At 32.9% G+C, this 24,713-nt stretch overlaps 1 protein-coding gene across 1 annotated transcript in view; it reads left to right on the top strand.

Moving 5' to 3' along the window:
- The window catches only part of USP34 (ubiquitin specific peptidase 34), a 143,194-nt gene that overhangs the window by 72,601 nt on the left and 45,880 nt on the right, over window positions 1–24,713 (top strand). The window contains exons 21-38 of the mRNA XM_008570133.1: window positions 700–740; window positions 881–1,005; window positions 2,018–2,170; window positions 2,915–3,019; window positions 4,934–4,989; window positions 5,089–5,209; window positions 6,710–6,893; window positions 7,341–7,501; window positions 11,515–11,580; window positions 12,387–12,533; window positions 12,632–12,688; window positions 12,779–12,856; window positions 13,481–13,575; window positions 17,138–17,310; window positions 19,917–20,070; window positions 21,246–21,324; window positions 23,346–23,399; window positions 23,511–23,606. Of these exons, the coding sequence (XP_008568355.1) occupies window positions 700–740; window positions 881–1,005; window positions 2,018–2,170; window positions 2,915–3,019; window positions 4,934–4,989; window positions 5,089–5,209; window positions 6,710–6,893; window positions 7,341–7,501; window positions 11,515–11,580; window positions 12,387–12,533; window positions 12,632–12,688; window positions 12,779–12,856; window positions 13,481–13,575; window positions 17,138–17,310; window positions 19,917–20,070; window positions 21,246–21,324; window positions 23,346–23,399; window positions 23,511–23,606 (1,945 nt within the window). The remainder of the gene's footprint in view (window positions 1–699; window positions 741–880; window positions 1,006–2,017; window positions 2,171–2,914; window positions 3,020–4,933; window positions 4,990–5,088; window positions 5,210–6,709; window positions 6,894–7,340; window positions 7,502–11,514; window positions 11,581–12,386; window positions 12,534–12,631; window positions 12,689–12,778; window positions 12,857–13,480; window positions 13,576–17,137; window positions 17,311–19,916; window positions 20,071–21,245; window positions 21,325–23,345; window positions 23,400–23,510; window positions 23,607–24,713) is intronic.

The following is a 24,713-nucleotide window of genomic DNA, read 5'->3' as shown; positions in this document are numbered from 1 at the left end:
GCGGCCAGTCTGTATGTGGGATCCGAAACCTCGGCGGGAGCGCCGCCACGCTTCCCAAGCGGCGCACTGTAGCAGTGCGCCACCGGGCCGGCCCCGAAGACAGGGCATTTTTGTGGCAGTGTATGATTTTTTTTAAGGAGTCTAAAGTTTAGACTCTAAACCATTATAACTATATCCTTGCAGTGTACATCTCCTTGGCAACTAGATAATGAGCCCTTTTTGAGGGTTCACTCATTTCACTCAACGTTGTATTCACTCAAGTTTTGTTTATTAAATCTGAAGTTACTTGATGTTTGCTGTAATAACATTTTACCAGTGATTCTTATTTTGTTTTTATTTTGAAATATATATTTTCATTGACTGTAGTCACCCTGATATGCAATAGATCTCAAAATTTATTTCTCCTGCCTGGGTGAAACTTTGTACCCTTTGACCAACAACTTTCTATGCCCTCTGCCCAGGTCCCCTGCCCCAGGCTCTGACAACCACCATGCTACTCTCTACTTCTATGAGTTCTACTTACCAGTGATTCTTTAAATAAATGGTAAAGACCATAGAACAAATAAATACGTAACTCTCTTAAAATTTAATCTTTTTTGGGAGGAAGTTATAAACTTTAAAGGATATATGGTAGTCAAATGTTATTTTCAATTCATTGCTGAATTTAACTAGTGGTGGTGGTATGTTTTTCTTTTACAGAGTTTTAAAAGCTCAGTCAGATCACAGGTCTAGACATGAAGGTAAGGGTTCCACAAAGTTAACTTTTAATAAATAAAGATTTGAATAATTGTCATATTGATGTATTTTATCTGTAATAATGAGCATTACATTTTTTTAGCGTAAGCCTTTATAGTCATACTTTTTTCTAATTTTTCTTTAGTTTCACATTATTCAATGTGGCTCTTGGTGAGTTGGGCTCATTGCTGTTCTTTAGTGAAATCTAGCCTTGCTGATAGTGATCATTTACAAGATTGGCTAAAGAAATTGACTCTCCTTATTCCTGAGGTAAGATAAAGATTAAAGATTAGTATTATTACTCTTTCTGCATTTTCATATCATTAGCATTGATAATAAAAAAGCTAATGGAAACAAATGTGCGTGATTCAATAAATATATTACATTATCTGTTTAATCCTTTAAGGTCTAGAATGTTTTGAACTATATACAGTTAAGAAGTATGAATGTTACATATTCTATAGCATTTATATTTGTCCTTTTCTGAAATGTTTGTTTAGAGAGTGATTATTTTGCTTTGGATTTTTAAAAAAAAATTTTTTTCCCAGGGGGTAGGAAAGATTTGAGAATTTATTTTGGGAAATCATGTTTTAAAAAAATTAATGTTGCTTTTTATATAGAAATAAAGGCAAGAGAGACTACTAATAAATCAACCAAGTGTATTTTGCTTTCCATGTTGACACTGGGTCCAATAGAATTTTCGCTAACCATATCTTAATATTGCTTATATCGTATTACTAAGTGAATTAATAGAAACACACTTAGCCACAAAGTCACACCGTTTTTTAGTCAGCATTGTCTAATACTGTTAGCTCTGGATTGAATATTATGTGGTCTTGTTCTGGCTCTGTCCCAGGTAACCATTGTGACATTTGGGCAAGTCTGTTAGAATCTATAAAATGTTCTTATTTAAGTGCTTTCTAAGCTGCTTCTAGTTCTGAAAATATTTTATCTTTATCTTGTGAATAACTTAAACAATTATGAATATTCTACCCTCAGTCCTTTTTTGTGTTTGTCTGTTGTTGTTGTGCTTATTTGGTTTTGTTTCTGGTTTTTATGGCCATACTTAGGAATCTCTAAAATACTGTATTTATATATCACTGTATACTTTGGGGTACTTTATTTGATCATTTATTATTTACGTGCATGTGTATGTGATCAGAACATTATATTTAAATATATACTAAAGGAGTCTCCTAACGTTATTTCTGCTAACATATTAACTAACATTAGCTTTTTAATACTAACTCAGACTGCCTTTGGAACTTGCTTTTTCATTTAGACTGCAGTTCGTCATGAATCTTGCAATGGTCTGTATAAGTTATCTCTGTCAGGGCTAGATGGAGGAGACTCAATCAATCGTTCTTTTCTGCTATTGGCTGCCTCAACGTTATTGAAATTTCTTCCTGATGCTCAAGCACTCAAACCTATCAGGGTAAGATTTTACTGTGTTTAGTTGTGGTTTCTATTTCTGTAATTTCTTTTGCTCCAAGTTTATCATAATACTATATCCTTGCAGTAATTTTGAGCACTTGGTTACTGTATGTAATTTTTACCAAGAATTTAGTAGTTATATTGTTATTAAAGTGACAGCATTATGACAGGTTGTGTCCATGTTGCAACTAGGAAGACAATCTGTGTGTTTTGATTACATTTATGTGGGATGTTTCATGGGTATCCTGTTTTGGAAATAACATTTGTTCTTACTAGGTTCTGGACCTTGTGTTAATAAGTTGAACAATAGAAATTTCATAAATGTAGCTTCCCTGTGCACTCAGTCATGTGGGTTTTTTTAATCCTTATGATATTCTGAATTTTAATTTTCTTTCCTGCCCCAGTGTATATATATTAGCTTGCAAGAGGCTTCTACAACATAATAAATCTAGAGCCCACTAATACATTTTTACTAATTAGGATTTACATTATTTTCTTTGTTCATCTTCTCCAAGTATAATTAATTTCAGACTAATGTTTTTCTAAGGATTCTCATGTTAGTCATTTATGTACGTAGTTATTCTGATTTTACAGAAACTAGGAGTGTACTCCATTTTGTGTTAATTTTGAATACTGTTTAGTTTGAATAGTGATTTAATTTTTTTCATAAGCCTATAGATTCTTAAATGTATTATAATTTTAAATTATTTTTAAATTGTTTTCACAAAGTAAATTTTTTTAATAGATAGATGATTATGAGGAAGAACCAATGTTAAAACCTGGATGTAAAGAGTATTTTTGGTTGTTATGCAAATTAGTTGACAACATACACATAAAGGACGCTAGTCAGGTATGTTCAGAAAATTGTATATTAACTTGTTAATGGATATGAATTATGCACATATATGTTCATGACTATATTGGTCCTTATTATTAAAGACACTTATTAATCTATAACTAGGTTGTACTATCATAATTTTTATATTATATATTTTTGCCTTTCTGTTCTGTCCTAATTCCTTTCTTGTTTTTGCTTTGACCTTAGTTGAAACATCTTTATCTGGTACCTCTAAGTAGTTTGTCTCTTCTGAGTAAGATTTGTGGATGTAAAATCTTATTTGGAGAGGTGGTCAGTTAGCTCAGCTGGTTAGAGTGCAGCCTTGTAACATCAAGGTCAAGGGTTTGGATCCTCATACCAGTCAGCCACAAAAAAAAAAAAGAAAAGAAAAACTTATTCAGAAAGTGAAATTTAGATTTTACAGCTCTCTATAGTAGCATATGAATTGGAGTCCTAAATATGTAAAATGCAGTTCAAATAGAGGTTATTTTAAGATAAAGACACATTGTCTTTTTTTTTTTTTTTTTTCCGCTATCTACTAATTTTCTTATACTGGACTAAAGTGACATTTTCATCCAAACAAAGAAATGTTTAAAACAAATAAATTTTGAAGACAAACTTGTCACATGAAGACTTTTGTTTTTTCCTCTTTCTGTAAATTTAGTAAGCTTGAATGCATCTAAGTTAATTCAGAAGAAATGAGAAACACATGAAGAAGGTCCATTTAAATATTTAGGAAACATTTTCTTTTAATTTTTTAGTGTATTTAAATGAAAGTACAATATACACACTTTATGTTAAAAATTCCTGTGTTTTTTGTACTTCCTACTTTTAGTTTGCATCTGAATTCTTAAAATGTTCTACTTTATGTTTGAGAAATATTATAAAAATTAATATTGAGCAAGTTTTAATTTGTCTATTATTCATCAGGATAGTGATACCAGATAAACATTGGTTTTTGTGTTTTTTTTAGACCAGGTTTGCTCATTTTATCTAAAATAGTAGTCTACTCTTAAAGTAATTTTTCTCTTGGAGATCTGAGTTTCTTTGGGAATATTCTTTTTAAGTTCTGTTTTGTGAAGTCTGTTTTTTTTTTTTTTTTTTTTTTTTTTTTGTCTTTTTCGTGACTGGTAAGGGGATCGCAACCCTTGGTGTGGTGTCGCCCACACAGTGCTCAGCCAGTGAGCGCACCGGCCATTCCTATCATTCCTATATAGGATCCAAACCCGCAGCGGCGGCAGCGTCGCGTCGCTCCCAGCGCCGCATTCTCCCAAGTGCGCCATGGGCTCGGCCCCTTTTTGTCCTTTCTTTTTGTTGTCCTTTTTGAGACCAGCCGCACTGCGCGCAAAGCGCACCGACCATCCCAATATAGGATCCGAACCCGCAGCGGGAGCGCTACTGTGCTCCCAGCGCCGCACTCTCCGGAGTGCGCCATGGGCTCGGCCCTGTGAAATCTGTTTTTTAATATTGTTGCTCAGTTATGAGAATTAAAGCTTTCTGAGATTAACTGTAGAGTTTAGTTTATTGTTAAAGCCTACTTTAAAGGTGGTGTCAAAAACAAAAACAAAAAAAACCTTAGTGGGTGAGTTGTATGTGAATTACATCTCAATAAAGTTGTTAACGAAAAAATACCATAACCAACCTTAGTGTCCTCTTAGTAGATTACTGTGACTGTCATAATTTATTACCAACATGCCATTGATTCTTTTTTGTGGGACTATCAGTGATGCATTTAAAACTATAATTTTATTGATTGACATCATGTATAATAAGTTAAGAGTAAGGTGTATTAAGTTTATAATTTATTTAGCAAATTTGGGGGAACCAAATTCTTGTTATCTAAAAGGAAATGGTTTTTTTGTTTTGTTTTAATCTGTGTACTATTAAATATAAAAATCTATATTTGAATTTTCTTTTTGTATTAAGACAACGCTCCTCGACTTAGATGCTTTGGCAAGACATTTGGCTGACTGTATTCGAAGGTAAAATTTGATGTGAAATAGACATTTATATTGTGAAGTAAATACAAAGGATGTGATTATGTGAACTGTCTTTTTTGCTTGTGTTCTTTTTTTTTGTAGTAGGGAAATCCTTGATCATCAAGATGGTAATATAGAAGATGATGGGCTTACAGGACTCCTAAGGCTTGCAACAAGTGTTATTAAACACAAACCACCCTTTAAATTTTCAAGGGAAGGACAGGTAAGATATTATGGTATCCAAATGTGTGTATGAAATATGACCGAAACTTTTTGTTATTGCATTGTATGTGGATATGTTAAACTTTTTAAACATACAGACATAAAATTTGTTAGAACTTAATTACTGGCAGAAAAAGTGAACTTTGAATAAACCCTGGAAATATAAAATTTGGGCTTGTTTTTAGAATGCAAAAAGAAGTTTTAATTCCTATGACTATATATAGAAAGGAAACCTCTGCTTTAATGAGGTTTGTATAGAATTGAATATTTTGAATTAATATCTTAAATTGTGAATTAATATCCTAACTTACACACTGTAATTAATAAGTAGTCATGGAATACTTATCTAGGGGCTAGCTGGCTGATTAGCTCAGTTGGCTAGAGCACAGTATTGTAACACCAAGGTCAGATCCTCAGTCCTGGCCAGCCGCCAAAATAAATAAAAACCCATTTTGTTTTGTTTTGTTTTGTTTAAAAAGAGTACATGTCTTACTGGTTTTATATTTTAAAGACCTGCTTGTGATAAAACCTATTATTGAATATTTAAAACACCCAATGACTCTATACCAACAAATGTCTAATTACTTTTTAGATTAAGTTGTTCACCATGCCTTTGGGACTTGTGTGATTGCCTACCTCAAGGGAGTTATAGTTTGAAGAATTATCTTGAGGTTACTGACAGTGTTAGGAAACAATAACCAAAAGGATGAAAGATTGTCTCCATGGGTATAGACTAAAAGATTCTTTAGATAAGCTGAAGGTGACACTCTTATCTGTTTTAAATCTGTGCTACTTCCCCTAATTCATAAAGCCCTTCTTGGGCTATTTGAGGTTTTTTGTTGTTGTTTTTTTTCCTTTTATTACATTCACTGGGAATAATTTGGGTGATTTACAAACTTACTGGTTGAAGTGTTATGTTATATATAAAACAATATAGAACTTCATCCCAAAATATAACATATTAATTGATTTTTCTGATAACATGATTATAAAGTAAAAATCATTGTAAGGAAAGAAAATTTTAGGTAGTGTAGAGAAAGAGAAGGTTCCTGTGTAGTTTGATTTCCCATGATGCATTGAAACGATTAGGAAAGGCTTCGAAGGAAATACAGCTTTTGTAATGGTGGGTAGGTTTTCTTAGGTAGAAAAGTAAGGGAAACATTTTAGTCATAGGAAAAAATATGAGTAAAAATTAAGTCATAGGAAATCACTGGGTTCATACAAGAAATTGAGTGGTTGGTTTAGTTTGGCCTGAGTTTGAGGATGGTAACTTTGGGAAGCTAGGTGTCCATGTATTGTGGGTGGGCACAGGAAATTATTTTACATGTAAAATAAAACAAAAGCATTACTGTCTTAGTCTGTTCAGGCTGCTATAATAAAATGCCATAAACTGGGTAGCTTATAAACAACAGAAATTTATTTGTTATTTGATATTGTTGGAATATAATTAATATCCAAGTTTAGATAACATACTTGACTTTACCTTTTTATTTTTTTTAAGGAATTTTTAAGAGATATATTCAATCTCCTGTTTTTGTTGCCAAGTCTAAAAGATCGACAACAGCCAAAGTGCAAATCACACTCTTCAAGAGCTGCTGCTTATGATTTGTTAGTAGAGATGGTCAAGGGGTCTGTTGAGAACTACAGGCTAATACACAACTGGGTTATGGCACAACACATGCAGTGTAAGCATTCTTCTTTTCCTCTAACCTTTATAAATTATGTATTAGAAATGAGATTTTGGAGAGCATTATTTAAAGAAAGAATCCACTCTCCTTGTACTTTAACATTATAAACTATTGTTCCTGGGATGGTATTAAATTTGGAAAGTTAAACATCAATTTTTTAAAAAAAGAATAAAAGCAGTGAAGGACTTTTTATAGGTATTTTAAATACTTTGGCATTTTTAGGTAAAATAATTTAGTGCCAAGTAAAATCAAATTTTGACAGTCTTTAGAATTTTCAGAGTGAGTTAGTTTTAATATGTATTCTTACCTAGTTCTAAAAATCACTGTACGTAATGTTCTGTAACTAGATAACTAATGGAAATTGTGGTTGTTAATGAAAGCAAAATATAATATGTTTAATAGTTTGTTTTGGGGGGCATCTTTTCCTCCCTCTTTCTTCAGCAGCTCACGCACCTTATAAATGGGACTACTGGCCTCACGAGGATGTTCGTGCTGAGTGTAGATTTGTTGGCCTGACTAACCTTGGAGCTACTTGTTACTTGGCTTCCACTATTCAGCAACTTTATATGATACCTGAGGCAAGACAGGCTGTCTTCACTGCTAAGGTACAGTTTTCCTCACTTTAAAAATTAAAACTTAATCTTTCTGAGCTGGATTTGGGGGGAAATAAAATGAAAGCTGTAAAGCTAAATTTAAAATTTTTGTTTGTAAATTTTGTTGGGTTTTTTTTTTTTTTTTTTTTTTTTTTTTTGTGACTAGCCAGTATGGGGATCTGAATCCTTGACCTTGGTATTATCAGAACCATACTCTACCAAGTGAGCTAACTGGCCAGCCTATAAATGTTGATTATTTCAATGTAGTAAAATAGTATTTGAGAAAAGAATTTATGAATAAAAAATGAGAGAAAATTTGATTGCATAACTAGCTAACATTGGTATATTTTAATTGTTTTTACATTTTAATAGATGGCTCAACGCCATAGAATAGTTTTTTTTCTCAAAGGAAAGCGTGGTTGTGGAATATATATAGTAAATAATGTATTTTAATTTAAAAATAAGTAAAAATTTTAATTACGTAGAAAATAAGCAAAGTCTAAAACTTCGTAGAGAAATATTACCAGAATCACTGAGCTTGTTTTTTTTTTTTTATTCCAAAGTAAATGAGATTGTGGGCCTAGTTTATTGGGTAACCTCAGCTTCATGTTATTTTTGGTCACTTGTTTTTTCTAGTTTTCATTGTTTTTTTTTTACCATATTCTATTTTTTTACTTCACCTTCTGTATGTACTGCTTTTATAATTTCTTGGCAAATTTCAATTATGTTTGTACTTGGAATTTTGTTTTCCTTCATCATGTCATCTTTTTGTCCTGACTTTTTTTCCCCTAAGTATAACGATGTTTTGTGTACTTTGAATTAGTTCTTTAATATGTTTGTTACTCTTCAAGGTATTCAATATGTGGTATACTCAAGTGGGTTTAGGTTTCTTGGCTTTAGCGGTATTGATATTTTTAAGTTTATCGTCTCTGTAGCTTGATTATGACTAAAAATAGTTGAATAATTGGTTTATTTAGCTTATGGAAATTTTTGTGGCTAAATTTGGTGGACCCATCTGCATGGTTTTATAAAACCAGTTGTTATCAAAGAAGCGTGTTAAGTGATTCTCTTTCTAGCTGGCAACTTGCCCATACTTATTGGTTTCTCTTCTTCATATGAATGAACACCTTTAAGCTGTTAGCACTATTAGGAATTGGTAGCAACAGGAAGAACACTCAGATGTGCTGCGAGTAGGTCTTATAAACAGTATTTTTGCTTAAAAACTAAATATATTTACTTTAACTCAGTTTAGACTTAGAAAAACTAAACTTCTGTATAGAAAATTCTTGAACAGAATTTGATATATGATGCATGACTTTGGAAAGTATTATAATCAAATGAGCACTTGATTCTTTAGATAAAAACTTTAGCTGGGGTGGCTGGTTAGCTCGGTTAGAGTGAGACCTTGTAATACCAAGGTCAAGGGTTTGGCTCCTCAAATGGGCTATCCACCAAAAAAAATAAAAAGAAACTTCAGTTATTTTTATTATTCCCTTTTTTGATGTTCACATAAAGATAGAAAACTACATGTATCATAATTGTAGTAAAGTATTTACAACATAAAATTTACCATTTTAACCATTTGTAAGTGTATAGTTCTGTGGCAGTAAGTACATTTACATTGTTTTGCAGTGGCAGTAAGTACATTTACATTGTTTTGCAGTCTTCTATGACCACCATCTGTCTCTGGAACTTTTTTACCTTCCCCAGTTGAAGCTCTGTACGCTTAAATACCTAAATTCCTCTTTACCCTACCCACACCTCCTTGCAACCACCATTCTACTTTTCATCTCTTTGGGTCTTCTATGACCACCATCTGTCTCTGGAACTTTTTTACCTTCCCCAGTTGAAGCTCTGTACCCTTAAATACCTAAATTCCTCTTTACCCTACCCACACCTCCTTGCAACCACCATTCTACTTTTCATCTCTTTGGATTTGACTAGGTAGCTCTTATAAGTCAAGTCATACAATATTAGTCCTTTTGTGACTGTCTATGAGTGGGTTATTTCACTTAGCATAAAGTCTTTAAGGTTTATCCATGTTGTAGCATGTGTCAGAATTTCCTTCCTTTTTAAAACTGAATTTTGTTTATCCATTCATTTGTTAATGGACACTTGGGTTGCTTCTACTTTTTGTCTATTCTGAATAATTCTGTTATGATCATGGGTGTACAAATATCTTTTTGAGTCTCTGCTTTTACTTCTGTTTGGTACATACCCAGAAGTGGAATTATTGGATCATACGTGTTTAATTCTTTGAGGAATCATACATTTTCCACAGGGGCTGCATCCTTTTACATTTCCACCAGCAATGCGGAAGGGTTCTAATTTTTCCACATCCTTGTCAGCACTTAAAATTTTCTGGGTTTTTTTTTTTTTTTTAATAAAATCCATCCTAATGGGTATGAACATGTATTTTTTTGAGCAGTAAGTCTATATATGTATATAGTAGGATATATATTTATTTAGAAATTGTGCGTTAAGTAAAATGTCCTTGTTTTTCCTTGATTAAAGAATGCAGGCACTTCTTTTCTTTAGCTAACTAATTAATGCTTTATTCTCCAGTAACAAGAGTATGAATACGGGTCTTTACTCCTGACCATTTTGTATTCTGAATTAACACTTGGCATGTATCAGATTTATTATATGTTGGAAAAGTCATTTTATGTTGCCATTCTCATAATCTCTTGGAATATTAACCCTTCTGTATGCCAAGAGTATACTGTAGTTATTTTTGCCAATTTTGTTGGCTCCCTTTATTTCCTATTGTGTTTAATATTGTATAATTTTGTAGTAACTATATGCTGAACATATCTCAGTTTTTAGTTCTGATCTAGTGACTTCGATTTGATTATAAGCTTGTAAACAGCAGAACCATATTGTCCTCTTGACAAAAATGGCACAAATAACTAGTGTATACTCCTGGCATATAGGAAACTTATCATTCCACAAAACTATCAGAGCTTCAAAGTTATGACAGGTACTCACTTGTAATGAGGATAGTATCTCCTTTATAGGTCTATTTTAATAGTTGAATGAGATAGAGTATACTTAACAAGTGCCTGGCATGAATATGGATCTCTCCTATAAAGTTCAGGACTGTCTCTAGTGAGTGAGTCTAGCCAGATTCCTGAATCTCAGTTATTAATATTTGAATATTTAGGTGATTTTCAGAGATTTTGGCAAGTATTCCTCTTTATTAAGGATATACTATTCCAGATAAAGTAAACATAAAACTATGAGATGTCATTTATTAATATTGAAATATACATATATATGTTTTATGTATATATATTTGGGGGTGGGGAGGGGTGTCCACTCTCCTGCCTAGTGTTCTTCCTGGCAATCCCTCCTGTCTTCCTGTTACTCATGACCATGTGGCATTGTTCACATCCTTCTGCAGATACTTCCTCTCACACCTTTGCCTAGCATTCATTCATACTGTCATTTCCTCTGTTCCATAATAAATTTTATTTATTATTAAAGGTCTGTCTCTCATGTAATCTTTCCTGCAAAGTCTTCCTAGAGCTCCCTAAGCAAAATCTATAGCTCACTGATTGGTGCAGCAGCATGGTTAAGTTCATTGAGGTCAGACTGCTTGGGCTCTAGTCCTGGATTTGCCTTTCCTATCTGTGTGACATTTAAGAAGTTATAAATACATATTTTTAACATATGAATTTGCTTCTAGAAAACAACTTTGTTGCATACCTGAAGTGTTTTTCATTCTTGTATTTTTGTAAATCAGCATTGCACCAAATGAGTGTTGATCTAGAAACAATTTAAGATCTCTCTATTCAGTTTTCTGAGATAGTAGTGATGTATGCATTTATGTAACAAAAAAAATTCCAAAAATTTTAATGCTATAATTGCTAAAGAGAGAATAGAATGTGTCAGTGTTTTTCTTATGTATAGCTTAAAGAATGAAAACAGATCGTGTTAAGCACATTGCAAGACTTTCTTTGCTAGAATGTCTAATTTATGACCCATTAGTATGTTTTAATGGAAAGTTTTCTCTGGATTTATAGTACTCAGAAGATATGAAGCACAAGACCACTCTTCTGGAGCTTCAGAAAATGTTTACATATTTAATGGTATGTTTGAGAATCATGGAGGGAAATCTATTAGACATATCCTATGACAAAAGCTAAAATGTTCAGTGGAGTTCATTTATACTGACTTCGTCCTGACTATATACTCTTATCGTCATCCTTCAAGAGTCAGCTTGGTTTTCACCTCTCTAAGGGACCATAGATTCCACAGACTCACCAGAGTATCTCCAAGTCACCATCCCTCTCTGTTGTTTCTATTCTTGTATTGAAATTAACCCATCTTACCTATTACAGTTTTGAGCACAGGGATTATGTCATATTATACCTGTATTTTCAGCTTCTAATACTTTGTTAGGACCAAATAAATGGTTTTTTTATAATAAGATTAGAAGATTTACCAATCATCCCTTGCCTGTATTTTCAATCTCCTTTTAACATAGCTAGAACATGCCATTTGAACTGACAAACAGAAAACTACTGCTTTAAACTACTGTTTAAAAAATGTCGAAAGAAAGTTCAATCTGTAGAAAAATTTATTTCACCTGCAAAGGTTTTATACTTTATGCTTCACAATAAAGTTTGAGTCTCTGAGTCCCAAATTTCTTGCTACATATTCCTAGACTTAAAAATACAAATGTCTTAAGATAATTTAAGCATCTTCTGGCACCAAGATCATTAAACTGAAACCATGAAAAACCAAACAAAAATGAAATAGAAGAGAACATTTTAAAACTTTCTGTGTAGATTTACTGCCTGTTTTTTTATTGTTGTTGTTAGTCATTTATTTAAGAACCTGTAGCAATTTTCTTACTTTTTAGTACTTTTTTCCCCCTCCTTTTTCTTCGCAGGAGAGTGAATGCAAAGCATATAATCCTAGACCTTTCTGTAAAACATATACCATGGATAAGCAGCCTTTGAATACTGGGGAGCAGAAAGATATGACAGAATTTTTTACTGATCTGATTACCAAAATTGAAGAAATGTCTCCAGAACTGGTTAGTACCAGAACACTGCAAAGTTTCTTTGAAAGTTGTGCAGATTTGACTATATTTTAACTACATTTGACTGACTTTTTTTTTGTTTTATATTAAAGAAAAATACCGTCAAAAGTTTATTTGGAGGTGTAATTACAAACAATGTTGTGTCCCTGGTAAGTATTATACCTGCCTTTTGCTTTTTGGAGATCTTAATATATGTTTTATTAAAATAAATTACTAATTTTTAACTGTTAATTGATCAGGATTGTGAACATGTTAGTCAAACTGCTGAAGAGTTCTATACTGTGAGGTGCCAGGTGGCTGATATGAAGAACATTTATGTGAGTAATATTGTCCATCATTTTTAGATTTTTTTGTGCTTTTAACTGTTTATATACAGCAAGTTTATGTTTGTCATCTTAAGAAATTAACTTTTTTCATGTATTTTCTTGCTTTGCTATTCAAGTAAGTATTAAACATAGACCACAAGGATATTTTTACCCAGTCAAACTTTAGCTAGGCCTTTGAAAAATTTAGTATGATTCATAGAGTATCTTATTAATATGAGGGTAAACAATTTTTTACTAAAGTTAAGAATTCACATTTTTAGGGCCGGCCCAGTGGCGCACTGCTACAGTGCGCCGCTTGGGAGTGCAGCGGCCCTCCCGCCGAGGGTTCGAATCCCACAAACAGACCAGCGGCTCACTGGCTGAGCGAGGTGCGGGCGCAACACCGAGGGTTGCGATCCCATTGCTGGTCCCAGTCCGGTACGGGCGCGACACTGAGGGTTGTGATCCGTTGCCGGTCGAGAAAAAAAGGAAAAAAAAAAAAAAAAAAAAGAATTCACATTTTAAAAAAAATTGGCATTCCTCTGTGCATTCTGCCCAAGTTATAATTACTGCTTTTTGTATGTTTGCATGCTGTAATCAATAATGTGAAACTTTTAAATGTGGTCTTATATGCAGGAATCTCTTGATGAAGTTACTATTAAAGACACTTTGGAAGGTGACAACATGTATACTTGTTCTCATTGCGGGAAGAAAGTACGAGCTGAAAAAAGGTATGCTTCTTGAAATGTAATTTTTATCATTTTGATAAGTCATCTAATGGAAGTGAAAGACAAACTAAGGATAAATGAAGATTAAACTTTTATGAAAATTATGTGATGAGTATAAAATAAGGTGCTTGGAGCTCAGTCTCATGCAGCAACGTTTCATTCAAGTTATTCAGCAAATTATAATTTCTTTTGACATATACTTGAGCTAGAAAGGAAGAATTACTAAACTGGCAAAAAAGTTTAGTTTTTAGGATCAGAAACATGGAAGGTAACAGCAGTGATAATTTTCATCATTGTTTGTATTGACTCTGAGATGTCTGGCTTTAGTGAGTTGTTCTTTGGTAATAATAGTTAACCTTTACATAGTACTTTTTATTTAGCAAGCACTGCTTCAGAACTTTACATGATTTAGTTGAGTTAATCCTCACAATATATCTTTGCAGTAGATACTATTATTATCCCCATTTTACAGGTGAAGACATGGAGGCACAGGAAGAATAAAGAAACTTTCCTGATGTTGGTCCCCAAGATAGGCAGTACAAATAAGCAAATTTCCAACTGAATTTGAGTTTTCTTGGAGTGTCTGGGTAGAAAGGTCCTTTAGGCAGTTGGCTTTTATGGTTGAAGCTTGAAAAGATGTCTGGGGTTGAGTCAGATTTGAGTTAGTTAATTGCTGAGTTAAAGAGTGCTGTGTAAGTGTTCAAATTGGTTCTTCTTTCCTTTCCACTACGTGTGTTGATGTTATTTTTGGTGGTTTATATTTTGGCTTGTTTATTAAAAATACACTTCCTCAGTTTAAATTTTTTAGAGAATTTCTTGAAAAATAGTAGTTTAGCTATCTTCAAATAAAAGTTGCTTTGCTTACTTTAGTAGTGCATGATAGGTATTTTACAATCTTTTTTTGTTTGTTTATTATTGTTTCATGATTCACATTCACACTGATTTTTTCTTTAATCTCTGAAATACTCGTCCTGTTTTCAAAGAATATTCTTAAGGATAAAAAAATTATCTAGATTAGTGGATAATAAAAGTTTTTTAGTATATTTTCAAGCACCTTTACATTTTTTCAGATTTTGGGGGGGGTAGGAGGGATCTTTTAATTAATCAAATATTTACCAAAGTCTTTCTGATTGTTTACCACCCTACTCTGCACTCAGTGAAGTATGTAAAGAGTCCATTCAGGAACCAAAGACATCCATAGAGAGGTTCTTTTTTTTTTTTTTGGTGGCTCGCCAGTATGGGGATCCTAACCCTTGACTCCGGTGTTACATGGTGCGAGGTTCCTAAGAGCCATAAGATGGCAGGTTTAGGACAGAGTAGTTGGGTAAAGTTTTCAGGTAAACATTAAATGACAAGTAAAAATTGAATTAAAGAGCATCTTATGTAGTTAGTTACTAATAACAAACACAGAAAAATAGAAATGACCTTGTATGTGCAAGAAATCTCAAATTAGAAAGCCTGCATGAAGTAGAAGATTTACATCAACCAATAATGGAAAATAAGACTGGTAACATGATAGCATCAAATTATTGACATCCAAGTTTGGGGTTTATCTGCATAATTGATCAATTGAAGCCTGAGAAAGAATCTAACTGTGGCAAAGGACTGAGACCTAAGTTAACCTAGAAGTGCAGAGGAAAAAGCAACAGAAGAGAGGCAAGGAAAGAAAGAAAATTGGGATAGGATGGTTTACCCAGAAACTGGGAAGAGAAGCTCAAGAAGAGGGTATTCAATGGACATAGTTTACAGAGGCGAAAGAAAGTGACAGCTGAATAAAAGTGTTGGATTTTTCAAGAAGGTAGTTTAGTAGTATGTTTTGTCAGGTTGTATGACTTGAAGCAGTGTTGTCAGGGAACAAGGCATCAAGTATAGGCTATTCATTTTAAAAGTTTGGTAATAAAAAACAAGGAAGATGGAAGCTGTATAAAAAGCCTTGGGATCAAACAAAGGATTTTTCTAGATGAAAGAGATCTGAGCATGTTTGAAGGCAGAGAATGAAAAACCATCATATAATAAGATATTAAAATTGCTTAAGAGAAGGTTTTTCTAGGTCAGTATGCATTTGAAAAGAATGATATTTTACTCAAGTCAAATTGGTTGCAAGAGTGAGAAAAGTTGCAGGTGGACATAATCATATGAAAGCATAGCTGTGCAGGCAATTATAGAAAGAAGACAAACTCATCTGATGAGAATTGGGTTAAGGTTAGAGTTAGGGACTTACACAAAATGGAATCAGTCAACAGTTAGCTACTATAGAGGGATGTAATGAGTCACTAAAAGAAAATTGAGGGGTTGAGTCAATTTCTTTGGGGAATCTCCTTCTAGTTGAGATAATTAAACTTATTGAATAAATCTGTCATTCTTTGTTGCTGGTGGCTGGCTGGTATCCCAATCCTTGACCTTGGTGTTATCAGCACTGTGCTCTAACCAAGTGATGTAACTCGCCAGCCAAAATCTATCATTCTTGATAACCCCCTACTGCTTGAAACATTCCCTTCTTTTGTCTAATAAGATTCTTCTGTTTTTCTTAAATATGTGTCTCATCTCTCCCAGGCAAAGTAGTTATTGAGTACTTTGTGCTCTTACCATACTTTTATATATCTGTAATAACATAGTAAGTGTTCAACAGAAATAGGCCAACTGAAGAAGACAACAAAGTGTTTATGATCCTCAACAGGGTTATATTCTGTTGTCTTCAAACCTCTGGTTTTCTCTGTCTTCTTATTCCCTCTGCTTTTGTAACATTTTCTCCCTCATTCTTTGTCTCCTTAAATTCCTATTATTTTTTTTTTCAAACCGAGCTCTAGGTTTAAACAAATTCTCTTTTTATCCTATGTACAGTTAAGAATTATTCTCTGGAATTCATATTTTCATAAATCTAAGTTTGTATATATGTATATATTGTTGTTTGTTTAAACTGAGATTTCTTTAACTTGAGGTAGTAATATGTTATACTGTAAATTTAATTGACCACTTGATTTGCTGCTGCTGCTATTGTTGCAGTAATAGCAGGTGACACATTGAATGCTATTTTTTAGGCAGCATTTCAAAAGTAGTATGGGGTAGGTATTTTAATCTCCATTTTACAAGTCAAGAATTAAACTCAGAGAGATCAAGTAACTTGTTTAGGGTCATACGTCTAGTAAGAGATACAGCCAGATTGTGATTCTAATTCACAAAAATACTTCAGTCCCTGTTATTTAAGAAGGAAAAGAAAATTGAACCAAAGACCTTCTTGGCACTATGGTATGACATGGCTCCTTTTCATACTTCCGTAACACCCTTTACATCTTTATCTTTGTCATGGTATTTACTACAGTCTACTAATTTTTTATTTTTCTTATCTAGATACAGGAAAGCCCTTTCAGAATGGAAAAAGTCATTTGTAAGAGGGAGATATATATTTACACTATATATATGTATATAGTTTTAATAAGAGTGTGATTTAGAATGCTACTTATTTACAACTTAGTTGAATATTGAAATAGGTGTAGCCTAAATGTATATGAAACCAACTAAAGTATTATCAGAAGATAGTTTTTAACACTTTTTTTTTGTCTTTCAGGGCATGTTTTAAGAAATTGCCTCGCATTTTGAGTTTCAATACCATGAGGTATACATTTAATATGGTCACAATGATGAAAGAGAAAGTGAATACACACTTTTCCTTCCCATTACGTTTGGATATGACACCGTATACAGAAGATTTTCTTATGGGAAAGAATGATAGGAAAGAAGGTAACTTTTCGTCTCTTTTGTCTGTTTATTGTAAGTCTCCATAACAAGGTAGTCATAATTATAAAGTTATCATCAACTACACAGTTAATATTAAATCGAGTCTTAGAAGAATATGTTTAAAGACATGGTGGCACATTCAGTCAGTTTACCAATAAATATTTAATATCTACTAGGACAGTGTTCTAGGTACTGTTCAAGGCATTGGAGACAGTGGTGAACAAGATAAAACAGGGTCACTTAAGTCTAGTTCAGTAAGTCATATTGAACAAGAAATTACAAGTATGATATGTCAGGTAGGACAGTAAATATATCTTGGGGTGCAGTGGCATCAGGGCCTTCATGAGAAGGTGACATTTAAGCAGAAATAATGAAACTTGAGTAGGAATTAGATTGAGAAGAAGGGATGAGCTCTGGGGTGGGAGGATTGGAGTAGGGATGTGGGTGTTAGTTAATGAGATAGGCAAAAAGCAGTGGCCAAAAACATTTTTTGTTTATAGGCCATGTTAATAATTTTAATTTTTATTCAATGTGTGACCATTAAAAGGTTTTAAACAGGGAGCTGACATAACTAGACTGGCTTTTGGGAAAGGTTATACTGAGTACTACAGCATTAGAAATGTATTAGAGGATGATGAAAGGGGTTTGGGGAGACCATTCTTGTAAACCACAGAAAAGATGGTAGCATAGATGAGAAAGAGTACCAGTAGGGATGGGGAGAAGTACATGGAGTTAATAAGACTTGATTGAATGAATAATGAATCCAATAGAAAGTTACTGAACATCTATCCAGTAGGTAACTTATGCTGTTCTGTAATACTAGGAATACAATGACAATGAACAAGATCCCTACTTCCATGAAGCTTACATTTTACTTTGTCTACTGAGAGAGAAGTCAAGAATGACTCAGTTTTCTGGCTTGAGCAGCTGGGTGAATGAGTAGTGGGGTCAGTAATTCAAGAATGTCTCAAGAAAGAGGGAGTCTAGTTATAAATATTGAATGTTAAAGAGAAGAAACAGTTCCAGTAAGAATGAGAATGAGAATAATCTTTGGTTATCTTTATTAGAGCAGTTTCGTCTGGGTGTTGCAATAGGAAGAAAGGCAGATTGCAGTGAGTTAAAGATGGCACTTGGTTCATAAGTAGATACCTCCAAATTGTTACTTCCTTAAGACCAGTGGTTTTCTAACTTCTGGATATGTGCCTCAAGGACCACAGTGTTGAGGAATGGAAATACAGTAGGTGAGAGAAGAAAGTAGAAAGGGCCTGGCTCTTGCCTCTTCTATTCTTCTTTAGTGAGATATTCCATTTTACATAATAAGGGTCCTGGCAATATAAAGAGTTCTGCTGTTAATATACTATGCGCTGAACTTAAGGAAAGAGAACCATGTTTTACTCTTTAACTCCAGTGCCTGGCACTTAATGAGTATCCATTAAATGTTTTACTCTCACTAAATGAGAGATGAGAAGTGTAAACAATGAGTGTAGGCTATTCTTTCAAGAGAAGAACATACTCTTTCTTTGAAGAGAGGAGATAAGCTGATGACTTTAGCTCTGAAGGAATAAGGAGTTAAGGGAGGGAATTTTTATAGTTAGGATTTGAATATAAGTTGCAGGAAATGGTCCAGTAAACATGATAAGTTTGAAAATACAGGTGAAGTTAAGAAGTGGGCATTGTATATATACATCCTACTTTTTAGACCTCTTAAACCATTTGGAAAATTATAGCAGGACTTCCCAGTGGCAGTGCTTCATTGTGTTTTCCATGATGCTTCCATGTGTGGAGGTAGCAGAAATTTATGCCAAGATATAAGGATTTGTTAGGCTACAAGTGATGCGTTTAATTTAAGCACTGTGTGCATAAGCACATCCACACTCCTTAGCCACTCCTTTGACACAGACATTTCTTCCTCTTCACCTAATTGTCACCTCACTTTCCTGTTTAGACTGTGCACTGAAGTTAACCAGATTTGCTTTTGCTTCCTTACTGCTGATTCTACTTTTTCCTTTTACGTGGTGGTGGAAATACAGATCATAAATCATAAATCTTCAAACTTATTAGACCATTCTGTAGTTTTTTTCCTTAGTATCTTTTGTTATCTTTACATTTTAAATCGTTGGGAATGAGAATTGTATCTTTTATTTATTTTGTTTCTATCTACGCCAAGTTCCTAATAGTGTTTTCTATTAATTGATGTACATTCATGCTACTGATATAATGCTCCATTTTTCTTAACATGAGACTCAAAGACAGAAATATACTAATGCCTTTTCATGTCTTGTGTTTGCCTGCTCCTAGTAAACATAAAATTGAATGAAGCACTTTGTGCTATCTATTTCAAAAGACTAGTCAAATTGAAGAGATATTTTATATTTTTATATTGTATTGAAGTTGTTTGTAATTATGTACTAACACGTGGTTGTTTTTCCAGTGATTTGATTAGTAGGCTATGGATGGTGAATGACTAGCAAATAGTTATCTTGTACTTATTTAATATATAAAATATCTGTGCCTATTTCTGTACATAAAGTATATTATAAAAAGTGATTCTAAGATATCCCTGTGGAGTTTTCAGAAGTATTGCTATTATTTTATGTAAATTATTTCAGGTTTTAAGGAAGTCGGCGATCATTCCAAAGACACAGAGAGCTATGAGTATGACTTGATAGGAGTGACTGTTCACACAGGAACGGCAGATGGTGGACACTATTATAGCTTCATCAGAGATATAGTCAATCCACATGCTTATAAAAACAATAAGTGGTAAGTTTTAAACATTTTTTCCTTGGGATTTTTAAAAACCTTCTTATTCTAAGATATAAGTTTATGGTGTTTTCTTTTCAGATACATTTTCAATTATAAAATTAGGAAAAGAGGCAGGCAAAATTTTTAAGTGAAGGTGACTTTCAAAAGACAGTATGAATCAGTTGCTCTTAAACTTGTATCTCTGACCTGTTGAGAATTTAATGAATGCTTTTCTCAGAAAAACGAACACACACAGTTCTGCACACAACTTCAGGAGATTCATTGTCAACATTGTGCCTCCCAACTCTTATCTGTTCATTCATTCAAGAGCTGTTTACTGATGTATGCTTTCTATAGGGTGGCCAGAAATTCCTTATATATACCAGTTAGAAATCACCTGCATGCTGCTCCCTGTTCACCTTACCTTTTCCCTCCCCCACACACTTCTTTTTGTCAAATCAACAGTTGTAAGTCATTAAATCAGTCCCTAGTAGCTGTTTTTTGGTCTTCAAATGTTGTTAGGGTAGGGTTTTGTGTTATAGGGAGTATATGTGTGCTGGGCACTGTTGTAAGGGTTGGGGATATTGCTTTGAACAAAATGTACGATTGTTCGTGAATTTATGGTTAGCGGGATAGTTTCATTCAGCTATTTCTCACTCCAGCCATCATGTCCATGGTGTCTTTTACTTTTTTAAAAAAATCTATTTGAATATATTTCTGTAAGTATATTTTGGATCTTTTTTTAATTATTATTTTTTTTTCTATTTTCTATTTTCTTTTTTTTTTTTTTTCATTTGTGGCTGGACAGCACGGGGATTTGAATGATTATAAATTTTGAAATGGTGTTTTTAAGCTTTGGAAGTTTTCATATCTCTTAATCTTTCTTGTCTGATAGTTTTACATGTTATATTTAAGCAAAGTTTTTATTCATCATTTTTATGAACTGTCTTGTTAATCCTAGGTTGTAGATGTATCTGTCAGATTTCAAGGTGGTTGCAGTTGTTATAAATTATATTACTAATTTCTAGTAGATTGGAGCTGTAAAAACAAGAATTTAGAATTAATGTTATGAAATAATAATTTGATCTACATTTGCAGCATATTGGTATGTAATCCAGATATTTTAAAAATAGTAAACATATGAATATTTAGTAGTACATACATGCTTATCAGTAATATATGCTCTATTTTAGGTATCTTTTTAATGATGCTGAGGTAAAACCTTTCGATTCTGCTCAGCTTGCCTCTGAATGTTTTGGTGGAGAGATGACGGTAAGTTTTATTTAAAAATCATAAATGGTTTGTGACTTTCCCAATGCTTTGTCGTACATAAAATTCAATGGCAGAGTCATCACTTAACTTTCTTTTAATTGCTATGGTTAAATCTAAAATTTATTTATTTAATTGTTATTTATTGGAAGTTTAGTATGTTTAAAGTATACATTAGACACTGGGAAATATTAAAAAATTATTGTTTCTGCCTTTAACAACAGTCTGCTTAAGAAGGTAAGACTTATAACCAAAAGCTAAATAATAGTACAGGAATTGAATGAAAGTGCTGTGAGAATTACGATTGGATAAAGAGTTTACTCAGTGAATTCTGTGGGGTTAGAGCAAAAAGAAACTACTGACAATCTGAAAAATCTTTGACAGGGAAGTTGACTTAAGCTGAAATTTAAAAAATTATTTCTTTAGTGCTTTTTGTAACAGCAGCAGCAACCTGGTTAAAACCTTAAAAAAATCATCCCTATTATATAATTGACAATAGAACATTTTAAAAAAAGACAAAGTTGGAATATTATTGTAATAATTTCACATCTCCATAGGCAGTTATCCTAGTACTAATTTTCTGAAAACTATTTTAAAATACCCTGTTGATTCTCAAAAGTCCAGTATTGGTCATGTCCATTGCACAGACAAGGGCAGATAAAGTTTTTTTATTTAATTCTCATATTTATTTGTGAAATAACTGAATTCTGGATGTTATTGAAGGGCTTCCTTATTACTTCTTGGTGCTCTTGTCTGTTATTCTGAATAGAAAGGAAAAGTAGTGCAATTGCTAACAATTTAGAAATGGGTAGAAGAGGGGAGTAAATATTTAGTTACCATTTAAACCATCACTAAACCACTTACAGCTCTAGATGTTATTTCTAGGACATTTCCTTTAAAAAAAAATTGAAAGAAGAAAAACAAATTTTGCAAAGATCCTGTCTTAAAAGTTAGTTTTTCATATTGCTGGTCCACTTTATTTTCTTATTCTTCTATGTATTTTATGGTAAAGTACCTTGGGAAAAAGTGTTTTGAATCTTAGTTTTCAAAAGCTTCTGCCTCCATCTCTATTACATTGCCCATAATTCTGCTTGTCTACTTGCCCTGGGTTTTGTGGTTTTTTCCCCCCCATCTTTTCTGTGACAATATACGTGGAGTTTTCAAGAATTACCATTAGAATCTTCATCTCCATACTCATTAGGATTGTAGTCCTGAAGTTCTCAGATGCCCTGCCACTGAACTCTGCTCATATTCCACAAGTCCAGTAACCTCTGTAGCATCCTTTGTACAACCTCCCTTTGTCTTATTGTCTTTCTTCTCTTATTTCACTCTTAGATTTTTACTCTCAGATTGTTTCCCATGCCTTCAAGGTCTCTCTCCTCTTTTGCATTCTTTTCCATTGTTTCTTTTGAGATGTCTTTGGTTGACTGTTGCCTTTTTCTGATACTTCTTTTCTGTCATCCATCAGTTGCATTTCTTAATACATATACCAACAAGTCCATTTCATCTGCAAAAAGTTACTTACAGATTTGAGGCTCAAAATTTTGTTTTTGAAGGATCGGTAGAGGTACATACGGATAGTATTTTGAGATCTCAAAATAAAGTGCAGCTTTATGCCTATGCAATATATTCTAATAATCTGCTTTTCTTATTCATAATGTTGCTGAAAATGTTGTTTAAATTTAGTTTTTATTTGCACTTACCACATATACAAATATTAGAACCACGCCATATATTGCCTTGCCACACCTTCTTCATTTTTGTTGTTGTTGTTGTTATAGTACAATTTTCTCAGATTCAGTTTTATAGTATTAAATTTTCTGTCTAAAAAATAATATACCAAGTGTGATATTAGGATACATTAGGTAAATTTGTGGAGTATGTAGAATATGTGAAGTAGTGTTATTTGAAAACTATTTACAAAGTTACTGTGAAGTATAAAATAGTTGTATATGAGATAACATATAAATATAGCTGAGTATACCCATTTTTTTAAAGAAGGTAAACATTTGTTTTTTAAACAGACCAAGACCTATGACTCTGTTACAGATAAATTTATGGATTTCTCCTTTGAAAAGGTAACCAATTCTTTCATACATAATTTTATACTGTTTCTTTCTTCTATATTGTCTATTTTTAAAGTTATACCTTTTCAAAATGAAAATATACTTTTTTTTTGCTTCTTAAAGACACACAGTGCATATATGCTGTTTTACAAACGCATGGAACCAGAGGAAGAAAATGGCAGAGAATACAAATTTGATGTTTCATCAGAGTTACTAGAGGTATAAGTTAATTTGACTTGAGCAATAGTTTAAAAGTATAAATATTTTTGCAAGGGATACTATAAGTAAAATTTTAAAAATATATTATTTATATATATATAGAGAGAGAGAGAGTAAATATTTTTGCAAGGGATACTATAAGTAAAATTTTAAAAATATATTATTTATATATATATATATATTATTATTTATATATATATAGAGAGAGAGAGAGAGAGAGAGAGAGAGAGAGAGAGAGAGAGAGCAGGCTGTAAACATTAAGATCTGTAATCCAAAGTAGTCCGTAGTCCTCAAGAGTACTTACAAATAGTCTTGTTAACACTTATGTAAGATGGGCGAATGAAAAATGAATGAGATTAAAGGGTGTGGAAAATAATTATAGTCCGTAGTCCTCAAGAGTACTTACAAATAGTCTTGTTAACACTTATGTAAGATGGGCGAGTGAAAAATGAATGAGATTAAAGGGTGTGGAAAATAATTCTCAGTAAAAGTGAAGAAAAATAAGAAAAGTGAAAGGGTTGATGGAATCAGGATAAGCTTTTGTGTGGTTAGTAATGTCCTGCCTCTTAAATTGGATGATAGTTTTGCAGGTGTTCCTTCTGTTAAACTTCATGATAGAGACACACACACTCAAGCATACACTGTATTTGAAATGCATTAAAAATGTTTATATATTAAAAAAATAAAAGGTGTCTCATTTGTAGTAATGTACATTGTTGAGTATCTAATTCAATGTGTGTCGTGTCAATGTTGTATACTCAGTCAGCCAAAGTACAAAAAGTAAAACTTCTCCAGAAAGGATTACATGGTAAAAATATATTCTTCCATCTAGACAGTTCAGCCATTTTTTTCTGTAAATACTTTTAACTGGTATCTTGCCTACCCATTTGTTACTGGTAAGAAGCCAAGAATATTATCTTTTCTCAACCCCTCAAATTGGATTTACCAGCAGAATTAGATACTATTGATTATAGATGGCTTCACTGTATTTGAAGTGAAGCCATTATTAAACTCACCCATTTATACAAAAACTTATTTCAACCACCATCATAACCACAATTAAAGAGACTATAATCACCACATGTGCAAGTCTTTGTGCCCTCAAAG

The sequence above is a fragment of the Galeopterus variegatus genome, unplaced genomic scaffold (genome assembly GCF_000696425.1).
Source record: "Galeopterus variegatus unplaced genomic scaffold, G_variegatus-3.0.2 Scaffold574, whole genome shotgun sequence".
NCBI lineage: Eukaryota > Metazoa > Chordata > Mammalia > Dermoptera > Cynocephalidae > Galeopterus > Galeopterus variegatus.
The sequence above is the reverse complement of the archived record's forward strand: the minus strand, read 5'-3'. Positions and strand labels throughout refer to the sequence as shown.